The sequence below is a fragment of the Alligator sinensis genome, unplaced genomic scaffold (genome assembly GCF_000455745.1).
Source record: "Alligator sinensis unplaced genomic scaffold, ASM45574v1 scaffold254_1, whole genome shotgun sequence".
Taxonomy (NCBI): Eukaryota; Metazoa; Chordata; order Crocodylia; family Alligatoridae; genus Alligator; species Alligator sinensis.
Genome location: NW_005841953.1, coordinates 2,844,073 through 2,871,746, shown reverse-complemented (window position 1 = coordinate 2,871,746; position 27,674 = coordinate 2,844,073). Strand labels below are relative to the sequence as shown.

Genomic DNA, 27,674 nt, shown 5'->3' with positions numbered 1-27,674 from the left:
AAGAGTGGGTGGTCCTGCACCTCACTAGTTAAAGCCAGTGGGACCAAATAGTCTGGATAGGACCTTGCTCTTGTCCTCATCTAAAGACCTGAGAGGAGTCTCATTGATTTTGACTGAGCAGCTTACAGTGCTATGTGCTCTTTAATAAAAGTTTTGAAGAATCTTGTGTGATGCCAGGACCCATGTTACCCAGGAAAGACATTCGTGAGTTGGGGGGTTAGGAAAATCACAGCGAGTCTGGGTCTCCTGTCTGATTGATCTAGCCTTCTGCAGTTACCTAGACAACCACAGGGTTTTTTTCAAGGTGTCAGGATGTCTCTGAGTTAAGAGGGTCTCATCTCTGCAGGCTGCCAAGCCCCACACATCAAAGGAGACAATGGATTAAGTTCATGAAGTTTCAAGACCTTTTTTACAAGGGAGGATATGATGATCTTCACAGGCTGTGTGCAGGCATTACATTTTTACTGGGAAAATTACCTGTCTCCCAGTAGAAAATGCCAGTATGCAAACCTTCATTGAGTTTCTCGTGGAGGAAACATGCCCCGTCTGCTCGAAGGATCTTTTGCCTTGACATCTGGAAGATGTCCCCTGTGAGAGAATTCCACTTGCCAGAATGAATGCCTGTATCCTTAGCAATCAGTGTGGTAGAGACGATATCTTTTATTAGACCAACTAGTAGGGCTGTGCAAAGCTTGGAATCTCCAAATCTGAATCAAATCAGGAGATGCTTTAATCTCTCCAAAATGAACCGAAACCCTCCGAATCGATTCGGAGAGATTCAGTGATTTGGACATAGACACAGCTTTAAATGTTTTTTCTACATACCTCAAGGTACCAGATGGCTCATGAATGCTGAGATGCTGGGGCAGATGGAATGTCCTGCAGGAGCATGGGAGGTTCCCCAGTGTGCTTGGCGGCAGACTCAAAAGTGAACCAGAAGCACTTCCGTCCACTTCTGGCTCTGCCGCCAAGCACACAGGGGACCCTCCCGCCGTCCCCCGGCTTGGCGACTGGTGCCTCCTGGGTCTGGGGGGCACCCTGGGTCACCCCGCAGCTGATTGCCAAGCCAAGAGGGTGCGGGGGGCCCCCCAGCACACTTCCTGGTTCGCCACTGAGCACATGGGCCCCACCCCTCCACCACGCTCCTGTGGGATGCTCCATCCACCCCACCATCGCAGTATTCAAAAGCCGCACCTGGTACCTCAAGGTTTGTAGAAAAAATGTTTAAAGCTGTGTCTATGGCCGAATCATTGATTCTCTAAATCAGCATCAAATCTTCAGATTCAGATTTGGCCAAATTGAATCAGGACAGTGATCTGAATCAATTAATCAAATCATTGTCCTCTGATTCAGGCAGAATCCAAATCGAATACGGCCTGTTTCGTGTACCCCTACCAACTAGACAGTTGCAAAGAAAATTCCCTAAGCCTGATGAAATGTTCATGAATCTGAAAGCTTGCAGAAAAAGATATTTTTTTGCAATTTCAGTTGGTCTAATAAAAGGTATCATTTTGGAAGAAAGAGTTCTAGATTTTTGCATTTCTTTATTTGTAAGCTTTCAGGCACGCGCACCCTTCCTCAGGCACAGGAGAATGCAAAGATTGTAAAATTTCTCCCAGGTAGACATGAACATCCATATTGTACAGGAGAAAAGTTGGAGCAGTCTATTTACCTCAAAGGTGTCTGATGGCAAGCAGGATGCTGAATTATGCTTTGTTCTTGTTAAGATGTCTTATATTTCATGGTAGGATTGGTGATGGAAAGCTCTCCGGGACAAGGAATTTCTGTTGTGTTGAGGTTGCTCTGCAAGTATGCAAATTTGCCCATGTGCTTGGCTCCTCAACCATTCCCTGATTGGAAGGAGTCGAGCCACAGCTTCTTCTGTGCCTTCCTCAGTCCAGGGAGACTCCAGTCTGGAGAAAGTGTGAAGGCATTTCCCCACAACTCAACTCCTCCCAATTAGGGAGGGAGTTGAGCTGCTGCTTCCCCTCTCCTCTCCCCTCCCCACCCTGGACTTCCCAGACCAAGGTGACCCCAGGAAGGCATGGGAAGCAGGGGAGGTAAAGTGTCTGCTGGCTGGCATGCCTATATGCTCCCTCTCCAGGAAATTTTCTGGGAAATTTGAAGCAATGTACATTTTCCTGGAGAGAGGGAGTATACAGGCTGCTGGCCAGCAGACTCTCAGAAATTTCCCAGAACCTTGCTGTGGTAGAAAAGAATGCCTGTCCATGGCCTTCGTGTTGGGGGAAAGACACAAAAGTAGGACTAGGGTTCTAAATTCATATCTTTATTTGTTCTGAACCACAACCATGCTATTCTTAAAACATTTCAGAAATAAATGTAACCCCCACCCCCCCCAAAAAAAACCCCTATGAATGGAAGTTAAGACAATCCACAATACATACCTATGTGAAAAATGGAATTTCTGTTGGTTGGGGTTTTTTTGGCTGTGATTAACATATGTCCCGCTTGCTTTTCTTTCAATGACCTATGCCCTCTGGTTATGTGGTTACCAACAGTTAAACTGCAAAATAGTTCTTTATATCACAGCCTGTTGTCTTTTTCCCCCTTCTAAGTAGTAAAAATGGGAGTTGATCAAGTTCCTTAGGGGTTATCAGATTTCTGCTATTCCTGATGTGAGTGAAAATTAGAAGGAAAAAGTCTGAAATACTGCCCTCACTCTTGCACTGACTGTATTGACCTGACCAGAATTTATGTTCTGCATACAATAGTTACAATTATAGATAGATAGATATAATATCTATCTATATTATATTATATTATATATATATATAGCAGTCTATTTATATTATACTATTTATATTGATGTGTGTGTGTGTATATATATGTGTATATATATATATAATTGTAACTATTGTATATATATAATCACATACATATATCTGTGGGACTGGGGCTGTAACCGCAGTTCTTCAATTTCAAATGCCTTTATCACTTGAGCTAAAAGACAGGTCTCTGATCATTTCTATGATCACCAACAAATTATTTAAACCATCAGCAGTCATATAATGATATGGGCAACTTAAGCCCTTAACCATTTTTCCAAACTGGAAAGGGTTTAGAGTACTGTATTGCAACGATTGTTTCCACTACCATCCCAAGAAAAACCCAGAGATTACCAGTATCCACCATGAAGGCATGAGAGATCTGCTATACATAAGGAAGTCCCTTGCTTCTCCCATTCTGTAACACCACTTTACCCAAAAGTTCAAAATTATATGTTGTGTTTAGAAGGAAACCAAGAGCAACACCAGTTCATGCAAGCCTCCATCATTATCGGATCATACATTCAATCATCTATAAAAGTACAAGGAAAAGATATTGCATCTATAAATCTAAGTAAGCCTGCGAGCATGTGACTGCATCTACAGGAGATGCTAACTGTGCAGTAGCCAAATAATACTGCACAGTCGTGCGTCATAGGACCAATGTTGCTAATACACTACTGTGCAGTATTATTCGGCTACTGCACGGTAGTGTCACCAAAAAGGTGTTTCCTGTCACTGAAACGGGAGTTACTGTGCATTTATTTAGTACTTGATTATATAAGTACTAAACAAGTGCACCATAACCACTGCGCAGTAGCATCTCGTGTAGACACACCCAGTATTAAAGACTTAAACTGAAAAATGCTACCCAAATTTGCAGCTACTGTAAATAAAGTTTCTTTAAGTCTCAGTTGAGCATTTATTTTTATCCAGTGTGGCATCTTTAATATATTTTTGGTGGGTCTGTCTGGGGCATACATAGTTAGATATTTTTCGTGAGTATATTTGTTTTCCTGATAAAAAAGGATGGCTCATTTGGAGCCATCCCAATTTTGTCCTATTTAGATGTGCTAGATCCAGAATGAAAATTTTTGAGAAAATGTAATCAGTGGAATAAAATGTAGTGCACATGCCCTGGAGCTGTTCTTTATATCACAGCTTGTTGTTCCCCTCCTCCCCCCACCCCTCCACCTCCCCCACCCCTTCTAAGTAGTAAAAATGGGAGTTGATCCAGTTATGGATTTAATCACATATCACGATTGGGTATTATTTCTAAATGCCAAGAAATCCTAAACTAGTCATCTCCTATTACTTTTTTATGTTTTTAAATGGACCATATCATCTTAAACAACGATTTTAATTAAAAATAAAGCAACCCAGTCCATATAATTTATCTATGACCTTGCCTTATGAAAACAGGCCCAGCCTGTCTGTAAAGTCCCATTGAAATAAATAACAGGATTATTTTAGTTTCTTGAGTAAGGATCATCAGAATTTGGCCCATTGTTCACAGAGTTTCAGCCCAAAGCCATTTTACAGCCAAGTTATAAACTTCTGAAAAAATGGGGTTTATAATGGAAATGCTGACACAGTCTTAACCATAGAGGCGTGAGCAGCACAGCGTTATAATCTAGCAGTGCTGTTTTGACAGCAGTTATACGATAATGCAATAGAGGCCTGAAGCACTTTTCGCTAAGTGTATCAATATGGGCCTAATTTACTTAGACCTTCATGTAGTCATTCATATTAAAATATCTTGCTCTCTGATATATAGATCAAGACATTTCCCCCCTTACTCACTTATATCAGACAGGTATATGTTGAATTACACAGTAAAGAGACAGAGTATTAAATAGCTGAGGTGGTGTTTCGTAGGACTTTTTACAGACCACCATTTACTGAACAATACCTTAAGAGTTGTATATCCTTCAGAGTGTTAATATGTAACCAGAACAAACAGAGGACATAGGAAAAGTGGAGAAAAGTTAGATATATAAGCAAGAAAAAGTGAGTTATTGATTTTATTGACTGGTCTGTTAACTTCTGACATTGCAATAAAGCCTTATTTATTTGTATACAGAAGACTCAATTACATAGATACATATCATTTTAACAACTGGGTTATTTACAGGAGAATTGCAGCTTCATAAATAATATAGACCTGAAATTCTCTAGCTGATGTTTATCCATTGTTACCATTTAGAGAGCTCTGATGTCCACAGATACTCTTCAGAGGAAAGTCATTAGAATAGCATTAGGTGAAAGCAGAACTCTTACAGCAGTATAAATGGAGTGCATGTTTAACATGCTAAATGCACAAGAGATGAAATGACCAAAATGAAAACTATTGCTTCCTATTGACCCATGGAATGGAAGTATTTTAAGAAAGAGAGTTATCAGGTTAAACGGTTAGGTTTTCTAGCATCTTTTTTTAAATATTAGCTTAGCTGAAAAGCCTGATAACATTACTATAACTGATGCAAGTTCTCATTTTATTTCTTTTTAATCTGGTGGGTGGCTTGAACCTAGACTTCTCTTGTTCACGTTAAGTCCACTGGTTGACTTACTGTCTACCATTTCATTATCTAACTTGAGAGTTTTGCATCTATCATGCTAGTAATTGAGGAAAATAGTTGAGCTTATGAAATAACATAACTTGCACACTGGATAACTGCTAATGGAATGATTGTTAGTGATCAGAAGTTGTCAGTGGTTCAGTTGTTTGACAGGTACCAAAGGTTGTTTCTACCCTTGTGGTCTTTCTGAAGTAAATTAGTTGTATATGTCAAATTGCACACCCTTGTGAGTGGCACCTTTATCATAGCAAGAATGGGGCTAAAAAGGCAGGAGGATGTAACTGTCCTCTCTACTCTCATGTTCGCATCAGTTAATAAAAGAAAGATTTAGCACAGCGTCAAGGAGGAAGCAAGTTGGGGAAATTGGGAATAAAACGGTGAAAGCTGATGTTGTAGTATATTGTCTGTTCTATGGGTTCAGCCTGGGTATTGAAGTGACTGTCATTATTGTACTTTCTGAGAATCTCACAACACTTGCATATTAGGGAAGTCCAATTGTCTCCATTTTATGGAAGCACAGGAAGGGTCTGCCTATGTGATATTAGGTATGGTGGTATACAGACACTTGGGGCTCTCTCTGCACATTAGCTCCAGAACTGGAAATACTGTAGCTGCATTAATGTAGCACCATGCTTGGTCTAAATAGCTCTGCTAAGAAACAGCACGTATTATCCTGTGGGCACCATGATGCTAATATGGCCATACTGATGCTTCTGGAGCTAACACATGCAGAGCTCATGGTCTTACACCCTATAACAGGTGTAGGCAACCCCCCGCATCCATTCCAGAGCATGGCATGCAAGGGCATTTCATTTGCCACATTTACCTTGGGCCAGACAGCAGGGAAGGGGCTAGGGTTGTGCTCTTGAACAAAGATCGGGCCCCTTGCAGCTCTCCCACCATCCACCCCTGGCATGCCAACATCTTACAAGTTGAGGTTGTGTGTGTTTTTGGCACTCTGCCCAAAAACATTGCTGACCCCTGCCCTATAGATTTACTCTGTGTGTATGTCTGCACCACTTTTCTTTCACTGCATTTTTTTTTCTTTGCTTTTTTTTTTTTTTTGCTCGGCTCCAAATTATGTTTAGTAGGCACGTCTGCACAGCCTGAGATCTGACATAATCCTGAAAATAAATAATATGACAAATGGAAGTTGATGCTGGTTTTGTGTTGTTGTGTAATGGAGTTAAAATAATGACAGGACAATAATATAATAGAATTCTGTGAAGCCCTCACTCTACTTGACTTTAAGTGGAACTAAAATCTTAGAAATGAGAGGACAATAAAATAATGCTTTGTAAAAAGGATAAAAGAATAATGTTACCTAAGTCTATTAGTGACATAACATGCTATGAATGCACTTAAATTAATAGCATCTTTTACCAGTAGATATTTTTCAATTACTGTAATGCTGAAAAAATAAACAGAACAGTGATATAAAAATAAAAGGGATATAAAAAGCTGATTTGTAAATATATGAACTCAGGCTATTTCATGGATTGGAAACTTTAGATCAGTTTATATATTCCATATCATTTAATGCCATTAGTGAGTATCACAGTGCCCTTTCTCACTCTGAAAAAAGTTGCCTGTCACTTGGTATTTTGGCAAAGCTAAATCATGTGGTTTCTATTGTGTGTTCCTGCCTGCACAACATGTTGGTACAACAAGGTCTTCCCAAGACAAGGTGTTTTTTAACCAGGAGATTTTTCAGTGGGATGCCACACAATTAATGCATTATGACTGTCCTGTGATGCATCTTCTGTTTGCAAAGCGATTTAACCCTACACTGTGCTCTGTATTCACAAATACTTCCTGTAGAACAAACCCTGCACACATGGAAATCATTGTAAGTTTTACTATTGACTGCGGGAGTTGTGAGATCAGGCCCTGTTACAGGAATAGTTTTTGTAAATCATTTGCTTCTGTCAGATCCTTGTTCTCCACAATTTTCACTGGGTATCAGTGGTACCCAAGTGAATCTCAGAATACATGCAACCATGTAAGTTCCAGACACAGGCCATTCTGATGGAAGTCCCTAATAGAAACCTTCCCAGATTCTGGTGAGTTCTGGTTTGTTCTTCAGGTTGCTTTATATTTTTCACTGTTAGTTTTACAGTAAGAGAAAACAATGTTTTGTGCTATGTTTTTAACCTCATCCCAGGCAGATTCAAGCTTGACTATAAACCCAAGCCCACAGATTGAAAGTTCTTGAAAAGCAGATAAATTGGAAGTATTTGGGGATTCCTTATGAAAGCACACTAAAAATAGTTTCTACAGTTGGTGTTCAACAATAATAGTCACAAATTAATTTCAGTCCAAGATTTACAAGACCTTGAGACATGCTTACTATGAGTTTCTGCAGCCACAAGCCACCACTTTCATTTGAAATAATGGCTCGTCCTGCTGTGACACATCATGAGAACTTGTTGTGGATATTGAACGCTTGAGCCTGCTTTTTGGAGAGGCAAGAATGAGCGTGTGTGTGTGTGTGTGTGTCTACAGATCTTCACTGGTACCTGAGCAGCTATGTATATTTCTATTGTAGTTTTATCAATTTATAATTTAATCTGATCTAGGAGCATGGGCTCATGTCTGCAGAACTGCTGCGGCTAGTGCTGCACCTGTGGTTCTCTACTAAGCTCCTACAGTATACCTCTCTGTGGGGCTGCTCTTTCAAGAGTCTCAATAAAGTCTGAACGGTTGAACAACCTGTAATGAGACTCTTGATGGAGAAGCCCCATAGGGCTCCATATAGACCACTGCAGAGAGTGTGAAATTGTCGAAAACACTTTCAGGGATGAGTCCAGACTAGTAGATTTAGCAGTAGGAGCTGCAGTTTCAAACCTGCCGTCTCCAGACCACAGCCCCAGGTTAGGACAATCTGGTAGCAGGGTGGAATAAATCAAATTCCCCAAAAGCCCCACTAGAAAGCAAAATCCACAAACCCTTCTGAGATTTGGTTTAGCCTTCTTTAGTCTCTACATAAACACTGAATGAATTGCATCCTTTTCTTTTAACATAGCTTCTTTAAGTGAAGTGAGCTATTAATGTTTTTGGGGGTGGGGCAGTGCTGCCTGATCAGATGGGACTTCTAAGACGTATTCTGCCTTGGGAATTTTTCAGGAGTTGCAGAAATTTCCAAGTAGGGCATGCCAGGATTCAAAGTGGGTAAAGCTATTCTTTTCCAAACCGAAACAGCATGTGAGTTGTGACAGAACACCTAACATGAGTTACTATTGCTAGAGTCTGTTCCCTGCCCTGGAATCCCATCTCCAATATCCAATTATATAATCCACTCTTACTATATTTTCCTGTCTACACTGATGCTACGTGCTGTCTGTCACTAATTCTTTGCTTAGCAGAACAGGGATCTCTCACAGCAAAGCTAATTGCTGTAAAGTGTCTTCTGCCGAGTGTCAGGTCTATAGGAGTTTTAAATGCAGGTCCAATGAATATGCCATCCCTTATTGGATAGTCCCTATTTACTGAACCACACATGCCACTGTGCCTTTAACAAACTTACACAGGACAGTAGGACACTATGGTTATTATACATTTCCCTCCTTTTTTATTATTATTACTTCCAGGGAGGATCTTGAAAAGACTTCAATTTAATTTATATAGGCTGGATTACATATCATTCCCTTCTGGAAGGGAATCTGTCACTGTAACTTCTGAAAAAAAAAAGTATAAATCAGTGGTAAACCCCTCCCCCAAAATCTCACTCACTCCTTCTATGTGCATGTTTACATATACTGTTCACTGAATATCAAAACTGGGTAATGCTATCAGCTAAACCGCTGGCAATTGAATTGTTCAGGTTTTCCTATACAAACGGCAACACAGAGCTTTATGAAATCTCACTCCCTCATCTTGTTTCACTTGGGCAGAGGTGGGAACCTACTTAGAAAAGCTAGTGATAGGGTGTGTTACTGGTTTATGGGAGGAAGAAAGGGAAGCTTGCTTTCTCCTGTAGAAAAAGGAAATACATTCGTATGAATGCTATAAACATCATAAGGAAATGTTAGACGGCAATAAAAAGGGCAAACAGTAGCAGTTGCACCAAATAGATGTTCTTTAACATGTTCCCTCTTTGGCATTTAGTAAGCCGTCAGGAACTGAAAGAAAAGGAAGTTTAATTTAAAGAAGCCTCCTGCCCTGCTTAGGTAGGGATCAGGTGCCCAACATGAAATAATAATGCATTCGACTGTCCATCTTCTAATAAGTAACCTTTATCATCTTGCATTCACCAGTGCTAACAGCAAACAGTAGGTATGAAATGTTGTCTGAATTCAAGGAAAACTGATAGGGTCTTTGTGACCTTAATGTGATTATATTTTTGCTAATGCATACAGTAAAAAGGAAACCAGAACTCTCAATGTGAAGGGTCTAATTTATTTTTTTTTAAAGTACCGTTAACAGTGGATTTTTATGCACTATAGTTACGGGGTGGGAAAAAAAAAGTGGAATGTGCCTGTTTTGAATAAAGAACATATTTTGCAATTATATCTTCTTTCCCTTTTCTGCATTTGCCATACTGCTTTTTTCTGTGATATATATAAAATGTGAAAACAATTCTTGCAGACTGCAGAAAAAAATGTCTGTTTATTTAAAGAAAGGCTTTAAGTTATGGGAAGATGAGAGAAGAAAGAGTGAGAAGAGATGGAAAGGAAGATAGACAAAGGGAGAAAGAACAAACTGAAGAAGAGGATTTAAGGCTGTTCATGGGGGTTGGGGTTTTTTGGTGAATATTCTTTTTGTATCATAGTAAATTATAACCAGCTATTGCCACTGAAATGTTAAATGTGGTATGAATCAATTTCAGAAAAATATTAGTATTATAAGCAGTCATGTACTTTATAAAATTTTAAGCCGGTGTAAGGCATAGGTACTTGTGCCAAACTGAGCATGCAAGTAGTTTCAGTGATTTCAGGTGTTTTAAGTATCTTACTGGAGTGAGGCCTGTAGGAAAAGGTTAAATGTCTCTATTTAAGCAAAGAAGGATAAGACAAAGGCAAGGGTTATGTACTCTGTGGTCAGCTGGATTTGAATTCTGCAGTAGACTGGAAATAGTGTAGCAGTTTCATTTAAATATAGAAGTATAGGGTTTTACTCAAATATGAAATTAAATGATAAAATCAGTAGAGTAACCCTGTGCTATTTATTTTGATATCTAATTTAATTTATTTTCTACTCTAATGTCTTCAGCTTTGGATATTCCAGAGATGTTTTTATTTGTATACCTAATTGTATCATTTAAGTTTTCAAAGGCTAACTGGAGGTTTTGGTAATTGGGTAGGGCAAAAGGGGCCTAAAGGTAACGGTTCCTCCAAAGTACCTTGCAGGAGGTAAGGGAGGCAGTTTGGTATTGGGGGATAAATATGTTAGTTGGATATTCCTTTATAATGACCAGTAATTAAATAATTGACAATATTGATACCTCAAATTGATATCTTTAGGTTTCAGAGTTATCAGGTTGAAGCAGCAACACTGTATGGATTACAATTTGCATACTTGTTTTAAGGTTTTTTTTCTATTAAGGTGATTTTTTTTTATGATAGGTCAAAATATAGAGCCCATTTCTGAAGCAATAGGCAAACTCCCCAGCAAATGCTGTGACAGCATGTTGTACAGATAATTTTTAATGTGATCCACCTTACATGCCAGCTTTTGGCTAGGTATAGATGTTACACCTATTGTGCTTTAAATGTGCAGAAAGCACTCTACAGTTGTAACTGAATAGATGTTCATGGCTCTTTGAGTGCTTTAAAAATGGTGGGTTGCATTCTAAGTTAACTCTCGATGGATGAGGTGTTGGATTAAAGCATTTCTGTTCAAGCACTTTATCACAGGTCTGTGCCAGATCCCATCAAGGATTAACTTAGAGCGTGATTGCCACCATCTCAGGCGGCATTGCACAAGGCTGTGCTCTAGCCACAGGCAGAGCTCATTTGTTCTGCCCACGTGCCAGGCTGGCAGCGCCCCCTGAGTCACCTGAGTCAGTGCCAGCTTCTGTTCCCTACCCCACCTCCTCCCTCAGGCCAGCTGTAAGCCACAGCTGGCTCGAGGGTGAAACAGGGATTTCTCTTCCTGCAGTGGCAGCTGCCCTGGCCCTACAGTGCACTGTTGCCTGGCTAGAGGGGTGTAGGGGGGAAGGGGGCTGGGCTCTTTGTCCCCCAGCAGCCCCAGCCCCACACTGTACCACTGCCTGGCTGGGAGGGCTGTGGCGGCACAGAGCTCAGACCCCTTCTCCCATAGCCCAGCTGCAGGGGCTGGAGGGGGAGAGGTCTGGGGTATTGCTCCCTGCAGCAGCCCTGGCCCTGAAGCATGCTGCTACCTGGCTGACGTGGGCTGTGGAGGAAGGGGTCTGGGGGTCTCCTCCCTCAGCCACTGGCAGGGTCTAGAGAGAGGGGCAATTCCAGCAACCTCCTGGAAGGGATGTTGGAGCACTCCCAGTGGTCACTGCTGGCAGACTCCAACCCCTCTGCCTCCCCCCTGCCAATAAACAGTGAATGTCTGTTCGGTTCACTTGTACTCTAACTTATAGCACTCTAAGAAAAGTGTGATAGAGCATTTCCACCAGGGGCTTTTTGTAAGTCTGTACTTAAACTATTACTGTTGGCATTGAAAGAACAATACTATTGCCTACTGAATTAAATATGAGAATTCTCGGTTCAAGCCCATGACCACCTGTGCTGACTGGTGCCTCCAGGGCCTGGGGGGGAACCCAGGGTCCCCCCACAGCTGATTGCCGAGACAGGGAGCAGGAGGGAGGGTTCCCCACCACGTGCTCTGCAGCAGACCCTGAAGTGGACTCCGTGGAGGACCCGGAAGTGCTTCTGGTCCACTTCTGGGTCCATTGCCAAGTGCACTGGGGACCTGCCTCCCCCCCCGGCACACTCCCATGGGATGTTTTATCCGCCCCACCATCTCAGTGTTCACAAGCCACCTAGTACCTTGAGGTATGTAGAAAAAAACATTTAAAGCTGTGACTGTGTCCAAATCATCAAATTTCTCTGAATCTCTCCAAATCGATTCAGAGGGTTCTGATTCAATTCGGAGAGATTAAAGGGTCTCCTGATTCGATTTGTATTCAGAGATTTGGCCGCCGAATCAGGCCAAAACTCTATTGAATCCAATCAGCGACCAAAGCTTCGCATAGCCCTACAGATCAGCATAAAATCTCAGCTACTTCTACTGCAAATGTTGTGAAACATATAAGTGCAAAAGCGATATAAAAAGATTGTGTGGAACTGTACAAAGCAGTCTATTAACTTGGGTGTTTTGTGAAGTATTTTGAATGGAAAAGACCTCCTGCCTCAAGGCCCAATTCCATGCGGTGCTAAAGTGGTGAAAGTTAAGAGTTTTCCTGTACCTCCATAAGAAGGGGCCATAAAGGAGAAGCTGAGTGCTCAACTGGGGAGTTTGCTGACTTTTTCATTCTTATGTGGTGCAGATCTTTCTCAAGGCAAGCTCATGAACACTCTCAGCACCTACCTTAGTCAAGCAGAGCTGAGGGCAGGGGCAGATTAATGCATGGGCTAGTGGGGCCCAGACTAAAAGGGCCCCCTGGAGCACCAGGGGCAGCATGGCCCAAGCAGGCACCTGGCCACAGGCATCTGGGACAGGCCGCATACACCTCCTCCCCTCCAGCCAGGACAGAGCCAGAGGCATGGGGCTTCATGCAGGTGGTGGCAGCTTCCTGGGGTCATATATTGCCAGGAGGCTTCGTGGGTGGCCCTGCTCCTACTCTCTGCTATCTGAGGGTGGCCGCCAGCACCAGCACTGCTGGGACAGGACGGGACAGCCCCGCCCTGCTAGGGCCAGCAGAGGGGTGGGCGAGCAGCTGACGGTAGCACAGAGCCCATGCCCTGGCCCCAGCCCTGGCGTCTCCCACAGTGCTGGGGGACTGCAGCACTGACTGTGACACCTGCCAGGCAGAGGGGTGGGTTAGGTTGAGGCTGGGGCTGCCTTCACCTCAGTGGTGCTCAAGCCCCCCCAGTTTGTCCCAGACGTGCCAAGGAGGCTGGGCGGGCCCAGCCACAGCCCCCTGGCAGATGCAGAGGGAACCTGCCCTCACCTGTTAGGGGGCCTCCAATATTCTGTTTGCCCAGGGCTCCAATAAATCTTAATCCACCACTAGCTAGGGGAACCCCGCACTCAGCATCTTGTAGGATAGTGCCTTAATTTGTGTGTTGTGTGATCTTTTGCTGGTTTTGGCAACATAATATATTAATTTCTTTTATATTTAGATGTTATATATTTTTCTCTTTCTATTGATCATGTTATGATATATCTGTAGGCCTGCACAGCAGGGATATATTTTTATAAATATTGCCTTAAAATTAGCAATAGAACCTTACATAAGCAAAACCTATATTTTTTAATACCATCTATTTTTTTTTAATTCAGCCTTAAGGTCACATTTCCAATGTACATAGGCTCAATGAACCTTTTTACTTAATTTTATTAACACCAGGTATTTAAATATATTTAGGTAAGCTTTTCTGGGAAAATGTGTAAGTTGAGACTAAACACTGAGCAAAGAACAACTCTGATCTTAACCACCAGTTGCAAGTTGTATGTACTACAAGAACAAATAAAAATGATTATATGGAGAGTACAGTAGAGTTGCAGCTAAGCCTTTTAACATGCGTAGTTGCTTGAAATGCTAATTTTTTACTCGCATCAATTATTTTCTACTGGCAATAGCCATGATACTACTACAGTGACAAGGCAGAATAATTTGCTTTCAAAAGGAGCGCACCTGGTAATTCTTTATTGTTGTATTTACTTGACTTATAAAATTCTCCCTGTTGTTTTCCAAAACCTACCATTTGAAGTGAGATGGAGATGCTACAGTGGTTAGAGATCTAACCTGGGCCAGGTGAATTAGGGTTCTCTTCTTTGAACTGCCACAGGCTTTCTGTAAACCCTTAGGTATGTCACTTAGGCCCAGCTTTACAAAGGCATAAAGATGACTAATTCCCCCTTATTTAGAATTTGGGAATGTGTAGCCAGATCCAAATGTGCAGGCATATGCAGATTGTAGTGCCACAATCATCTTTGCAGTCCCACAAACCTCACATGTTGCACATTAAACCATGCCCCACTGTTAATTTGCAGCACTGGGGCAAAATTTGCTATCAGGAATTTCTGGTAGCAAAAAACAAACAAACAAAAACCCTGGGGGGAAAAAAAATAAAAAAACAGCACAAAGCATGGCAAAGTGCCATGTTCTGGGACAAACACAGAGAAGGGGGGAGTAGGCAGCCCAGAGCCTCCACACTGAGGCACTTGGAGATAAGGGAGCAGGTAGCCCTGACCGCAGCCACTTCCGGAAATCGGCTGCCACGCAACTGGCTGCGTTGGTGAGATTGGCTGTGGGGGGATCTCCCCACCCCCCCGGTCACTGACTGGTTGCTGGGGGGGTACATGCCCCTCCTGACTAAGGTGGCACCAGTTGCCTATGCACAGAGCTGCCTGCTACCCCATTTCTGTGGCTGGACAGGGCGCCGTGTGACTCGAAACAGGGGCTCCACATGCCTCAGGAAAGGGGCTCCACAGTGGAGCCGTCGCCCTGAGGCACACAGAGACAGGGGAGCAGCCAGACCTGGGCTGCCTGCTCCCCTGTCTCCATGTGCCACTCCCTGGCTGGCTGGGGCACAGGGTGCCTCAGTGTAGGGGCTGCCTGCTGGCTAGCTCCATGTTGAGGCACCCTGTGTCTCAGCCAGCTCTCACCCTACAACACATGGAGCAGCGGGACAATGTGTCCCACTGCAGACTGCATGAGCAGGGGCGTGCACTGCAGCACAAAGTAGTGGCACAGATTTGTGCTGCTGAAAACCCGCACCCCTGCTTGTATGGACTGCTTGTGTGGACCGCTCATGTGGACTCATGCGGCCTGTGTGTTCATTTTTTTCCCCCATCAGTAAAATGTAGTAGTACTGCTCAACTTACAAGGAAGCTGTAAGGATATATGCATTTAAAATTGTGAGCCATTCAGTTATGGGAGGAGGGACAGAAGATGGTGGGGCATATCCCCCGAGATAAACAATTGAATCTGGGCTACAAACAACGTTTTCATTATCATTATCCCACCTCAAACCTGAACTTAGAGCACCCATCCCACTATTTGATCCAAACACCACAGAGATGATTGGGAATCAAGCAGGTTGTTCTTCTGTAGTGTCTGCTTGCATATCAGGTGAGGTGGTAGCAGCAGAAGTGCCTCCAGAGCTGTGCACTCAGTATATTCAATGCCACCCAGAATTATCCTGGTGGTACTAGCCATTTATGTTTCTGTCCCTTTCTAAAGTTTTACTGCCCTATGATAGTACAGCAGTGTTGTAAGACTCAATAAATTAGTGTTTGTACACCACATTGATATTGCATGAAAAGGGCTGTACAATTGTTGCAAATGATATAACAAGGGGTAGTTACCTGAATCCATACAAGGGCAATTTTAGGTAAGAATTTAGCAAAACATTTTTAATAATGCAGTCAATTGGACAATGGAATCATTTGCCTGAGGAGGTTGTTGAGGCAACTATAACTAGAAGGTTTACAAGTAAATTAAATAAAACAGAGAAGAGATTAATGGAGGGGGCAATCCAGTACTAGGGTTAGGGAATGTGTTGCATCATAGCCTAAGAGGCCCTTGCCAGTCTGTCAGCTATGATCCTCTAAATCAGACAGAGCATGCATAACATGTAGTACACTCAACTCTGTTTTGTTAACTGGATTGTTCTAGCATTGGAGAGTCTTCCCTATTAACTGTAGGGAGAGAATGAATCACATCTTTCCATATATATTTTGTGGCTGTATTTTTTCTTCCTGGAAGCTTTGGCAAGTACTTCTCAGAGGAGATAACAGATGGCAGAGAACAAGTTCAGTTCATTTGTGTGATGCAATAGACCTTTCAGTTATTCTGAAATTATTATTTTACCACATTTGTTCATTGCTCAGCCAGCAATCTTCAGACTTCTCTCCTGACTTGGAAAGAAAACTTAACTCTGCACTGGCTGCTATAGCAGCTAGGCTAGATTAAGAGATGAGTCTATAATATTAAGTACACTACATGTGTATGAGAAAAATAGATATGGGCATAAGGGGAAACCTGCCTATTTGATTCTAAAAAGACAACACATATAATCTGATGCAGAAATTGTATATGACTTCATTTATATACATAAAATTGTGCGACATTTCACCAAAGTACCTAAAGTGTCTTGAAAGTGAGCTGGAAGAAGTAGGGAAAGGTTTCATGTGCAGTAATAAAAGCAGGTACGTTGTCTTGAATAAACAACCACATGACAAGAATGAAATCCTGTGATTGCACCTACCGCAATCAATGAAGTATATAATTCCTTATTATTTAATGCTCCAGTGTAATTTTATTTTAAGTGAAACCTTTTGTATAAGCTGCATCTCATAAGATTGTGTATTGTAAGACCTTATGCTTTAACTAACAGAAAATAGTGGCTGTTTGGGAAACATGAAAAGCGTGAGCCCACCTCATTGGAATTGTTCATTTTAGCAAGTGCACCAGGATCAGGCACTACATTAGTTAATATAGGATCATATGCTAGTAAATCATTGGTTGCTAGTGGGTGTGTCTAAACATAAGCATTTACTGTGCAGTAAACAAAATTACTGTGCAGTACTGGCACGCATCTCAACATGCATGCCCATACTGTGCAGTCAGTATGCCAAGTTCAGCTTAAGTTTGATATCTGTATCATGCAGGTATCAAATTTATGCCCAATTAGTTACTGCACAGTAATGCACGTGTAGACATGTTACTGCACAGTAACCCAGGGGGCCTCCCTGCTGGGTTTGCCCAGCCACTAGGAGGCCAGCCTGAGCCCAGCCCCAGGGCTCCTGGCTGGCCACCTCTCCTGGCTTCAGCTTGGAACTAAACTTAGTCCCAAGTGCTGGAAGCGATGTGGCCAGAGCCTGGAGCTCCACCCAGTGGCCACAGGAGCACACAGCAAGCTGCTCTGACCTGGGACTAAATCTAGTCCCAGATCATCTGCATGTGTAGACATCAGCCTATTCCCACTTACTGCACAAGAACTGGCGTAAATACATGTGTAGACATGCTCACTTTGTATTTTTTCTAAAAACTTCCCAGGTTAATTTAGTAGTATGATATGGCATTAGGAACTTGTTTTTGTAATAGTCTAGTAAAACTAAATTTTAATTTGAACTTTATGAGGTAACTCAGATTCAGCAGATCTCAACCTTTTCAGTGATGTAACATTACTTCTCATACACAGCTGTCATATCAAGTTAAATAAAAAATGTGTTATGTAAAAAATGTAAAAAATATGCAGAGATACATTAAGGCAAACTGGTATTTAATTTTGATGGAGCAGATTGTGCAGATCCTATATAATCAGGAGTCATCATGAAGTCATTGTGTGTTTTTCTTTTTCTGTGTCAAGACAGCAGGATTGGGCTCATTTTGATAATAAAAGAAATAGATTGTATACCTTTTCACTGCATCATGCTCATCCAGCTAAATTTCTTGCTTTTCAAGCATTGCAGATAAGTAAATCGCACATAAAAAATTTAGTGACAAGGTCTCTTCTTGCACATTATTAGGCACTGTCGGAGCCTTGACCAATTATAATAGGTCATCTTACTCTTGTTATTAAATGACAATGGTCATTAAAATGCCAAACATTTTGACAGAATTCACTTTATAAAATGTCAGCAAGTCTGTATGTTTTTATTAGTTTCAAATCAATTCAGAAATTTCAATAGAATACTTGTAAGTATTCCCAAAGCAATGTCCATTTCTGACTTTCTGCACGCACACAAATATTACAAATTAATCAGATTTTCAGATTTCTGCATAATAGCTCTGCACATTTATTGCTTAATCCCATTATAAAATGCTGTTATGATTGACACATTGCTGTAGAGATAGAAGTCAATTGAATAATATGTAGCAGTCAATTTTATTTGTACCCTAATGTGGTGAAGAATTTTTTTTTCACATTTCCATTATTTATAAGTCTGTCCCCTTGGAGAATATATAGAAGAATTTGTTTTAAATGAGCCGATAATACCTTCTTTAAAATTTATAAGTATGACAGAATCATATCCTTTCTTCCTTTGCAGACCATGGCATGCCAATAAACTGGTTCTGAATTGTCTTGCACTTGCTATTCATAGGATAAACATTGGAAAAGGGGATCTTGTTAGGTTTACTTAGAATTGGATTTCAACAACCCAGCAAAAGAAAAACTAACAGAACAAAAGCTACCATACTAACTAAAATCCTAAAATTGTAGCCAGGTTTTTCTTTATTTAAGACTTTAAGCACCATCAGTCCTTTAGATTCAGGAATAAAGTCAATCTGATCCAGCAGCCCTTGCTGAAAGAGTTTCTGACTCAATGGGAGTTCTGCCTAAGACAAGTCTGCAGGATTTGGCCTTAGCTTTGAAAGCCTCTTGTTGGTCATTAGTTACCGCTGTTATGGATTTTCTTTTCATTCTCTTTTTAATGTCTACTTTGAGGTCTTCAGCAGAATCTAAATAGCTGTACCAGAGGATGTTTTATGTTCAGCATGCTTATTTTCAAGTGTGTGTTGGATTCTGATTCTCTTAATTAGTGCTAATATACCCTGGTGAAACAGAGTTCTGCTTTTCATTTTCCATGTACATTTACAGAAAGGAAGGAAGAAATGTCATTCACAAGCAAGCATTTTTTTTTTCACTTTTTCTAGTGCGTTTTAGTGAGTGATACAGGATTTTCTGCCTCCATAAGTAACAAAAGAAAAGGCATTATTAAGATATTAAGTTGATGCGACCTGATTGTGTCTCAGATTTCGTTTGAGAAATTAGAATTACTGGTGCTCACCTAAGCATAAAAAATGTAGTTCCCACACACACAGTGCTCATGTACTGTATGTAAATTGCTGTATAATACAACCCACATTAGCTGTGTTGATGATAGCTTCAGTTTCACCGCTGTCAGATTTCTATATCTCTCTGAATGAGTTGGCTGGCCTGAATGAACGTTAGCATAATTTATGCAGCTGATAAGTGATTTGAGCGCTTGAGTTATTGATAAAACACTTTAGCATATCATTTTCAGCTTGATATTATGTGACATCACAGTAAAATGTAATGTGCTGGTCCCCAGGCTAGACATTAAGGTAGAGCTTCTCTTTGAATTCCAGGGGCCAGAGGAAATACAGTGCTGTCTGATACAAGCACAGCTGACCAGCACCAGACCAGTCAGTCCCACCCAGCATTCCCTGTTGGGCCCCAGGTCAGTATCTTTCAGTTAGCTTAATTAAAAGAATGAAGCTTGATGAAAGTAAATAACAGCTCAAAAAACACCTAACAGTATCATGTTAAAAATAAGGTGAAAGATCATGGCTGTATTAATATACAGCTATGTGCAGAGAAACATGTGCATGCCACTTATATTGTATAAACATGTACTATATGTGGTGTTACTTAAAGAAAAAATGCTTCTATGTGTTTTTTGTTTGTTTTTTTTGTTTTTGTCCAGGGAGTAAAATGTAAATAGTTTGTGTGTTTATAAAATTAAGTTATTTGAACCTTACATCAGTTACTTTTGAAACCCAGGTCATGATTTAATATAAAAACAAGTTAATGCAATTTTAATGCAAGTTTAGCTTATTGGGTTTGACAATCCTGTGCATCACATACAGCTTGTGCATTAATAAAGAAATCCATTCATTTTTGTTTTAAAGCCCAATTTTTATTTTTATTTTTACAATAAGGTATGTGTGCACAATAGTGTGGTTCTGAACAAAGCGATAAAATGTTTGCTTTTTCCATGTCATTTTGTACAGTGATTTTTCAAGTTCAGCCAACTACTCCAGGAAGCCAAGCAGATACGTAATGTTCTAACCCACTTTACAAAGCAGTCTGTGAGCATCCCATGAATTGCATAGCTCCTGGAAATTGTTAATGTTGTTTCTAGTTTTTAGCAGGATGGAGTTGGGAAAACTGGGTTTAAATATTTGTAGGTTGGGTTGAATTTGGCTTTCTTGAATTCATTAACCATCTTTGGAGAATAGGTAGTATATTCTTTTGGGGGTGATTTGACTTAAGCCACACTTGGATTTCAGGAATCATAGCATTTGATATGATTTTTCAGGGTTTTTGGCCTCAATTTTCAGGATTCTCAAGGCTTTTTTCTTGTTAGTGGAAACGTGTGCTCTATTATGTTACAGAAGCAGTGCATTGTGATTGTATGTATGTACTGTAACAGTACCAATGGTCTTGGTCACATTGTGGTACACTTTTAGCCATGCATTTCCTTTTTCAGGTGTACAGTAAAATATACTCACTGTATATGTTTCATTACAGCCATTACTGACAGCACAACAGTTAGCCTCAGCGGTAGCGGGGGTGATGCCAGGAGGCACTCCAGCCCTAAATCAGCCTATCCTTATTCCTTTCAACATGGCTGGACAACTGGGTGGTCAGCAAGGACTGGTCCTAACTCTGCCTACAGCTAATCTCACCAACATCCAAGGGCTGGTAGCAGCAGCTGCAGCAGGAGGCATTATGACTTTGCCATTGCAAAATCTACAAGGTAAACCATATCAATACATTTTTACAGGTAGATCCATTTTGTCAATGAAAATGCTACTCTGGATGGCAAATCCTATTGAAAAGTCAATAACTTGATTATTTTGAATATTGCAGATATACAGAAAGCATACTGAATACTTACTGTGTTTTCACAGAAGAAGTTTCAGCAATATTTGATATAAATATTCTGTCTGAGTCCATAGGCCAGTACTTTGGAACTAGCAAATTGATTTGTTCTGTCATTGTTTTTTCCCACTGTTGATTCTGAAATTTGGAAGTGGCATTATGAATTCAACTAATTTGTTCAACCACTGCTGATTCTTTGCTGGGGGATTAGAGTGCAATGAGTGAACCAGTGCAAATAGATACTAAAGATCAGGATGAAATCATTTTAAGAAAAAATGCATTTAATAGTCTTAGTATAAAAATACAGTTCCCATATGCAACTGCTATTGGGTTCTACATTGCATTACCATAATTGTATCTACCACGTAACTGATAGTACTTTCTGGCATTATACATCAGAGTTGTGTGCATCCCAATTAACATACCCTGTTGGAGCCAGCCAGACAAATTAGCAGTATTATGAGTATTCTGTCTTATAATTAGTTACCACCTTCCATGGTTTCTTTGTAAAATAATCAAGATTGCAATGAAATGGAATGAAGTGCATCCAAATCTACACCAAAGCTTTTCAGCACCTTTGGGCAGCTGATGGCTAGCTTCATTTAGACTAGACACCAGTGGTTCAATGAGGCACACAACTGGCCCGGTCCAGTTTACATATGCACCTGACTACTTGTGTGTTCTGAGCTCTGCGTGTGCTCCTTAGCTGTAGCAGAAGGACCAGACCTGCATCTCTGCCTCATTTTGCTTGCACTGCAATGTTAGACTGAGAACCCAGTACAGCCAAAATGGCATGTAACTGTAATTTCATAATGTTCTTGTCCAATCAGTGAGTATTGCTGTCAGTAAAATGTGACAGTACATCTCTAATGTTAAGCATAAAGGTATTATTATTCAATTGCATTCATTGTTTCTTAGACAGAGGTTGTTCATGCAGTGAGTTGCACAATGGACAACAGATAAAATGTTAACAAAAAACCCACAATGAAACTGTAAGAGTGTCTTTAATGGATTAAGAAAAAAAGTGCCTCCTTTATGAAAGAGATGGAGGGTGGGAGTGGGAAGGATCAAATACAGATTTAGACCTTTCAATTTTTCTTTTTTCTTTCTTTTTTTTTTTTTTTTGCTGACATAAACTCTGGGAAAAGTTTTCCACAGACAAAATAGGAGTTCTACTAAGTGAATGCTGTACACAGCACTCTACGCACTTTTTAGGTGATTAAACTCCCATTGTTGCTGATGACTTGATGGATTGTTTGAAGTGCCAAAGTCTACAGGTTGTGAAAGAGAGAAAAGGAGACAGTTAATGCATTGAACAAACTCCCTTACAAACTGCGAGCATGGTGCTCTCACCTGTTGGTGCAGCTACGTGCCTTTACCTTGTGCATGTTTTAAAGTTTAATGTCAACAGACCTTTCTTATCATAGTTGTAAATGGTTTTCACTTTAATGTTTAAAATAATGTCTTTCTCGTACCATTAAGCTGCACTGAGGAACCTGTCATTCATAAATCATAGATGAAAAGGACACACTAATGCACAAATTTTGCTTGTTTAAAATATGAGAGTGCATGTAAAATAGGGAACTGGAGATTAAAAAAATAATGTAGGAAGAGGAGTGGGTAAAAGCCAATATAACAAAGTAAAGGGGAAGTGGCTTTTTAGTGTAGGTGGATGATGAAATCTTAATGAAGAAACAGGCATTATAAAAATGTACCCCTCTACTCAAGAGTATTTCAGTTTATGGCTTCTGAGTGTATGGTATTATAAATAAACATAAGCACATACAATCCTTACGTCACAAATTCATCCTTCTTTGTGAAGCTAGATACTAAGGACTAAACCTGACAGCCTGTGCACTTGAGTTCAGTCTTGAGTTCAGTCTTGTGTGTATACTCATTGGCAGAAAGTCAGATCACTTTTAAACAAATTTTGCAAGCACTGACCTGAGTAGCTGTAAAGTTTTTCTTCAAAATCTTTACAAGAAAATAGAAACGTAGGATTTGGTACAGAAAAGGATCTCTTCAGTCTGTTTCCCACACTATTGAAGTGAAGCATGTCATCTAACCCTGTTAATAAATGCTTAAAAAGGAGGGAAGGGACTATATCATCATTGCAAATGTCACCTCTTTTCTTTATTTTATTCATTCTTTTTTCCTAGCCTCACCAATGATATGATTTTGGCAGCATTAACAACTAAAGTAGTACTGAACCATGGTCTGTTTACTTATCTAGCTCCTTCTGCTCGTATCCAAGTGCTACACAGCTTTGATTGTATTTAGCCTCCCAACTGTGTGTAGAAAGGAAGCACTGTTATTCCCAGTTTCCAGGGGTGGAATTAAGGCATAGAGAAACCAAGCATTTGGTACATGAAAAGAGTTGCCCCAGGACATGGAACCTTGAGGCAGAAGCAATATAAGCAAAGTCCATAGAAGGAATAAGCTACCAAGGGGAGAAATCACTTTGTCCCCAGAAGGAAATTGCTCTGGATGGGTATTAAGGTAAAATTCCCCTGGTTAGGGAAGATTTATATCATTTTCAGGAGTTGTCACATAGTCTCAACTTTTTTTTTTTCCTCCCGCATGGAGTTTTCCTGAGCACCATTTGTGACTTATGTATTGGAACCTACTCAATTCGTGATTTTGCAGATTTTGTGGAAACCACAAAATTGGACATTGTCTGCAAAATCTGCTTAATCAAAAAGAAAAAGTACTAAAAGTAAAGCCTCACAGCCCGCCAGGGAAGAGGGGGGAACCACCAGCACGAAGGGGAGCAGCTAAGAAGACAGCAGCTAAAAAGACGGCCACCCCCTGCTATTGCCCCTTGCTGCTGATTGGCTGAAAGAGATGCCCATCATGCAGCTCTGCCCCTCTCCACCAATCAATGGTGAGGAGTGGGGCTGCATGACAGGCAGCCCTCTAGGCCAGTTGCATGATGGGCACCCCTCTCAGCCAATCAGTGGTGAGGGATGGGGCCACTTGTCAGGCGGGCCAATGAGAGGTATGGGGGGCCACTGTGATAAGCCGGCGAAAAGGGTGGCTGGTTCCACGGTCAGCCTGGAAAATCAGCCTTCTGCCTCCTTGATTTCAGTAGATCCCAACTTATATAACTTACCCATGGTCACACTGGAAGGATGTGGCAGAGCACAAGCTTGAGTCTTGGGTCTCCCTAGATCTGAGTGAATGCTTTAAGCTCTAGATGACCCTTTCTTTTGAAAGTGACTCTCCTACTTAAGACACCCCCTGTAGGGTACACAACTGCCTGTTTAATGAAAATGAGACAGAGAAGCAGATTAGAGTGCTACAGTTTATGATGACCTCATCTATGTGAGCTGTCTTCAGTTCCATTGCATTCAGCTAATTCTCTAATTCTCTTTTCTTCATCTTCTGCCATGGCCTTGTAATAGATCAGGACATTTTGTCTTATTGTTCTATATGAAAGTATGCTTATTAGACCATTTGGAGTAGGTCACCACATTCTTGTTTATTCTTGCCCTTTGTGACAAGGGACTGACATGTGGCCAGTCACTGTACCAGCCCATTTCTCTGTCTAGGGTAGTCTGCCCTCATTCACCTGCCAAGTCCTGCTGTTCTAAAACTGTTGTAAAATACAGGAGGCTGCCCAATTAAGTGCCCCGATGCCTAGGGCGTTATACACAGCTCCGACCTTCCCTATACCATGTCCTATGCCTTGCAGATAGCATCCAAAGTACTTTAGCCTCTGACCCAAAACTCAGCCTCAAAACATCTGAGGGCTTACTGGGGTCTCAACAGCTCTGCCCCCTCATTGGGGCTACTCCTCCACCCCCTCACTGGGGCTCACTCACTAACTACTCATCGGGCTTGCCTATACACAGTCCTTCAGGTCTCCCCTGTGACCCTACTCTATATGCCCCAGTGCAGCCCTTCAGGTCACCCCTGCAACCCTACTCTGTGTGGCCACACTTCAGTTGACTCCTCCGCCCCCTACCTGGGGCCACTCTTTGGACCCCCTGCACTGGGGTCCCAGGGTCTTACACCCAATGGGATCAGGTGTCTGTAGGTATGCCTGGCCCCACTGCCTGTCCTTACTCTGAGTTCCCCACCACGTTGTGGAGGCTGGGGCTATATGATGCCCCTTACTCGCCTTTCACTAGGGTGGCACCTGGGACACGGCATGGCATTTTCTGGGAACCACTGCACCATGGGCAGACCCACCACATCATGCATCCCTAGCAGGGCGTAGTTTGTCATCATTCCCTAGGACCAGGAACCTCCTCCATCCCCATAGTTCCTCCCTATACCTCCGAGATGTTCCATGAACAGCAGCTCCAGCCAGATGATGTTCTCTCTGCCTGCTTACAGCAAACTGCTAGCTCAGCCCTGAGGGCCTGGGTTTAAAATAGAGATTGCTCATCCCCCTCCTCCTATCACAAGGGCCTTCTGTGGTCATGTGACCACTTCATCAGGGCTGACCCGCACCTGCTGGCTACCCTGCTGCCTGTCTGGCCCTTAAAGTGACAGGCATCAAAGATGCTCTGCCACACCCTTTCTCTTACCATTCAGACTGAGCTCATTGACTTCAAGTTCGGCTCATTGACTTCGGGTCGGGCTAGAAGATCTATTAGGTCCCTTCCAACCCTGAAACTATGAAACTATGAAGTTCTATTAAACCTCACTATAATAATTCTTAGTAACAAAAACATAATTTAGTAGTGTTCAGTCTATTTCACTCTTAAGTATTTCAATAATGAAGGTGAATTATATGTTCTGTGGTTAGACGGCATAAAGTCTGTGAACCTAACCCTGATGAGAGTTTTTCCTCTCACTTAAGTATAAAACAAAATTTCTATAGACTACAGTAGGAGCAAGATAAGTAAGACTCAAAATGGGCAAAGACTCTCTTAAATGCGCCATGGTTACATGGAGCAATGAGGTAATGTGGCAGGATGTGAGGGATAGGCTCAACTCAATATGCTGGAAAGGCCCACTGGGCTTGTGTAGTTTTGGCTATTGGTAGACATGAGGGAGAACAGTGCCCAAAGCCCACTGCTTGATTTCTATCAGTATGGCAACTTTGAGGCTTTGTTTTTTCTGCTGTGTTCAGACCTGTCCAGCATATTATTCATATCTCCACCTTCTTTGGATTCCTTAGTGGAGACTCCCTTAGTAAGTCACAGCCCTGTCATTCGTGGAAACATGAACCTTTTCTAGGCTGATTCTTTGCTATTTTATTCTGTCAGCAAATTTTTGATGCTTTTAATCCCAGCCACCCAGGGTGGCTGGCTCAGAATTACACCCAGAAATTTTCTGGAATAATGTTTAAAATGGTACTTAGTCCAGTACAGCACTTGAGCACATACTTAACTTTAATCATGAAAGTAGTTCCATTAAAGTGTATAGAGCCATCAAACTGCACGGGGGGCAATGGGAGTTTGCAGGGTGATTACAAAAATGGGGAATGAAAAAAAGGTGGGAAAAAATAAAGAAAGCATTCAGTGATAAGAACCATGGTGGAAAGAAATTTAGTGGTCATGGTGAAAGAAGACATTTTAAAATACAAAGATGGAAGGTTGATAAAATCCAGAAATTGGAGCCATGAAAAAAATGATACATACTGTATAATTAGTCAGTAGAATGGACATGTTTGTTTGTCTGTGAGCTACCTATAAATAGACTCTAATTTTTACCTGATTTTTTTGTTCCATAAATTGTTTAGATATTTTCTGGGCTTGGTCTCGTACCACTGAAGTCAATAGGAATTATTCTGCTGACATCAGTGAACACAGATTCAGAATCTACATAAACATGATCTTAGCATACAGATTCCTGGCATGTGGCTCTTCTTGACTAAATGTTTGAATATGCTCAATTCACCATATTATGATCATGAGATATGATTGTCATCATATTGTTTCTACTTCCTGATTGGATAATTCAAACTTACGTGAACAGGAGGAGGGTGCAATATTTGAAGACAACCATGTAAATACTTGTTTTTGTGGTGAAAATGTGTATGAATTGTTATCTACATGGGGAAAGACGAAGCCACAGAGAACAGCATCGTGAGATTCTCATGAGCTTGAGGACAAAGACGGTTATTAGCAGTGTGAAAAAAGATAATGAAATGTGACCCATAATTGTTTGTAAGACTTCTGCTTTCCTTTGAACAAAAAAATAAATCACTCCTACTGGGGTTCACTAAACAGTAGTGACACTTTAATGGTATTTATAACCCCTAGAAATAAAATGTGATTTCTTTTCCAAAATATTTGCAAACATTTTCTTTTTCTTGTGCCATATTTTGCAACTCTAATAGAAGTGTCCTGCAGGCAGCAGAAGCTTCAGAGGAGATATCATACCAGCACTGGTGAGAATGTAAGAAGGGTGGTAGCTACAGCAGTTGTTACTGTGGAAATTTGTTCATATAGTGTAGTTGTTCTTTTATTGCTCTACACTAACTGGAGGATCCAGCACCATATACTCACTGGGCACATCTACACATTTTCTGCCAAGCAGACTAATTAATTATGCAGTAAATGTCTCGAACCTACACATGTCATGTTATTAGGCCACAGGAAACTAATAAGCTCCACAGCAGGATAGTACTTGTAAAT

General features: G+C 41.2%; 1 protein-coding gene across 1 annotated transcript in view; it reads left to right on the top strand.

Moving 5' to 3' along the window:
* Positions 1–27,674, top strand: part of POU6F2 (POU class 6 homeobox 2) — a 368,518-nt gene that overhangs the window by 107,406 nt on the left and 233,438 nt on the right. The window contains exons 3-4 of the mRNA XM_006020446.1: positions 19,563–19,654; positions 20,728–20,956. Coding sequence (XP_006020508.1) covers positions 19,563–19,654; positions 20,728–20,956 — 321 coding nt within the window. The remainder of the gene's footprint in view (positions 1–19,562; positions 19,655–20,727; positions 20,957–27,674) is intronic.